The 2,338-nt window shown below is 53.1% G+C and overlaps 1 protein-coding gene across 1 annotated transcript in view; it reads right to left on the bottom strand.

The window, feature by feature from the left end:
• Positions 1-2,338, bottom strand: part of SERINC2 (serine incorporator 2) — a 6,797-nt gene that overhangs the window by 3,198 nt on the left and 1,261 nt on the right. The window contains exons 2-6 of the mRNA XM_029964596.1: positions 1,988-2,175; positions 1,824-1,903; positions 1,595-1,732; positions 143-312; positions 2-60 (exon numbers count right to left, since the gene is read on the bottom strand). Of these exons, the coding sequence (XP_029820456.1) occupies positions 2-60; positions 143-312; positions 1,595-1,732; positions 1,824-1,903; positions 1,988-2,175 (635 nt within the window). The remainder of the gene's footprint in view (position 1; positions 61-142; positions 313-1,594; positions 1,733-1,823; positions 1,904-1,987; positions 2,176-2,338) is intronic.

Below are 2,338 nucleotides of genomic sequence, written 5' to 3'. Positions count from 1 at the left end.
GTAGATGGTGTAGAGGGTGATGAGGGACGCCTGCAGCAGCCCCGAGTGCGGCTGAGCCTCCTGCAAACACAACAGCGGGCGCTCAGGGCGGGCCTGCACCCCGCAGTGACACGGCCACCAGCCCCCTGGGAGCCGCCTTCACCTGGATCTTGGGCAGGATGGACACTACGGAGACGACGAGGCACAGGAGGAGGTTGATGCTGATGAGGGCCTTGCCCTCGGTGCAGCCCTGGGGTTTGGTGTAGTAGACGTAGAGCAGCGCGACGGCCGCGATGGAGGCGGCGTAGAACACGAAGGTGACGGTGCAGAGGGCTGGGGGACAGCAGAAACACAAACCTTAAATAGCTGGGCTGAAGTAACATGGTGTGGAACATCTTATTGGCAGAATACACATCAAATCACTTCTCCTATTTCTTTTTTTCCCTCTCAGGGAGTATAACAAACCCATTACACCTACTTACACCATGCCCCAAATAAGGAACTGTACAATCTTAGAGAAGCTCTTGAGAATTAGATAAGGAATGTAAACAGGATGTAAACTAAGCTCTGTGCACTCAAATAAAGAATAAACACTACACTTTCTGGTGGGGGAGCACAATGGTCCTGTGCCTGCTCGAGAACTGAGGTCAAGGTGATGAAGTAAAGGACCAAAGAAGGACTTCCAGTAGGGGTGTGACCATGTAGAGCAAACTAATGAATATGTATTAAGTAAGAGACAATACCCAATGAATCTGCTGGAAACAGTGTGTGTAATAAAAAGCCCTGTCCATCAGCCATTGGCACGTTGGGTTAGAGGAGCTCTCCTCCTGAATTAACATCTTCAAATTGGTGCTAAGAAGTTTGTTTCTGCTGCTTTTCGGTATCGTTTTTGGCACCCCAGATGGGACTGGAACCCACAATCCCCGTAAAAATGGGAAAAGCCTGGGCTGTGGGGTGTGCATTGTACCTTTGTGCACCTCAAGGCCTAAATTAATTAAAGAACTGCTTAAAGAACCTTCCTATACTCAAATTGTCCAGAGATTATTTCTCTGATTTCAGGTGATGCAGGACACTGACAGGAGAAATACAAACCTTACTCACAGCATCCCCCAAATAAGGAACTGTACAATCTTAGAGAAGCTCTTGAGAATTAGATAAGGAATGTAAACAGATGGGATGTAAACTAAGCTCTGTGCACCCAAATAAAGAACAAACACTACACTTTTTGGTGGGGGAGCACAATGGCCCTGTGCCTGCTCGAGAACTGAGGTCGAGGTGATGAAGAAAAGGACCAAAGAAGGACTTCCAGTAGGGGTGTGGCTAAGTAGAGCAAACTAATGAATATGTATTAAGTAAGAGAGAATATCTAATGAATACATAAACTGTGTGTGTCATAAAAAGCCCTGTCCACCTGTCATTGGCTCCCTGGTTTAGAGGAGCTCTCCTCCTGAACAAAGAACGCCCTTTTTAGCTCCTACAAATCGGTGATAAGAAGTTTGTGCTGCTTTTCGGTATCACGGGGGAGGAAACAAAAAGGAAAGAGGCTGGAGCAGAACCCCCCAGGCCTGGCCAGCCCTGGGATGAGCCAAACCCTCCGTGGTGCTGCTGCACCCACCTGCGTACCAGCCCTTGGCGTTGCTCTCGCTCGCCTCGCGCAGCCACCGCTGGCTCCAGGAGTGCGCGAAGTCGATGAGGAGCACGAGCTGGATGAGGATGAAGAGGAAGGAGCCGACCACACCAAAGTAAAACCAGACTTGAGGGCAGAGAAAAACCAGTTAGGAACAGGGAGAGCGAGCCCTGGGGGCACAGGGGTTTAGCCCCGTGCAGAGGGCACAGCTCCTCACCCGAGGTGAAGGTCCCGTCGGGGATGTAGAAGGCGCCCACCGTGATCCCCACCAGCACCAGGAACTTGAAGAACCAGAAGCTGTGGGAGGAGAGAGGAGGCACAGTCTGCACCCTGCAGGGGTCCATCCCTTCCCCCCCCCAGCAGCCCGGGCCGGGCACCCACCCGTTGTGCAGGGCGGCGCGGGGGTCCTTGCTGCTGCGCACGCACACCGTGAGCACGGCGAAGAGGCAGAAGAAGGCGGCCATGGCGAAGCCCATCCGGTACACGGCCTTGTGGCCCAGGAAGCTCCTGCAGTCGACGTGGGTCTGGACCCCCAGCACAGACCCGCTGCCTTCACAGAAGCCCGGGAGCTGAAACGGTGACGGGAGGGTGAGCATCACCCCAGTGTGTCCCGACACATCCTACTGGGGATTGAAGATTGTGGGAGGGTCTTGAAGAGCTACTGTTTGTATTGAAGAGCAGCTCCTGGACTGTGAAGCCCCCAGGCTGCCCAGAGAAACTGTGGCTGCCCCA

This window comes from Manacus vitellinus, unplaced genomic scaffold (assembly GCF_001715985.3).
Source record: "Manacus vitellinus isolate BGI_N305 unplaced genomic scaffold, ASM171598v3 scaffold_75_pilon, whole genome shotgun sequence".
Lineage (NCBI taxonomy): Eukaryota > Metazoa > Chordata > Aves > Passeriformes > Pipridae > Manacus > Manacus vitellinus.
Note: the sequence above shows the minus strand (reverse complement) of the source record. Positions and strands in the feature narration are given on the sequence as shown.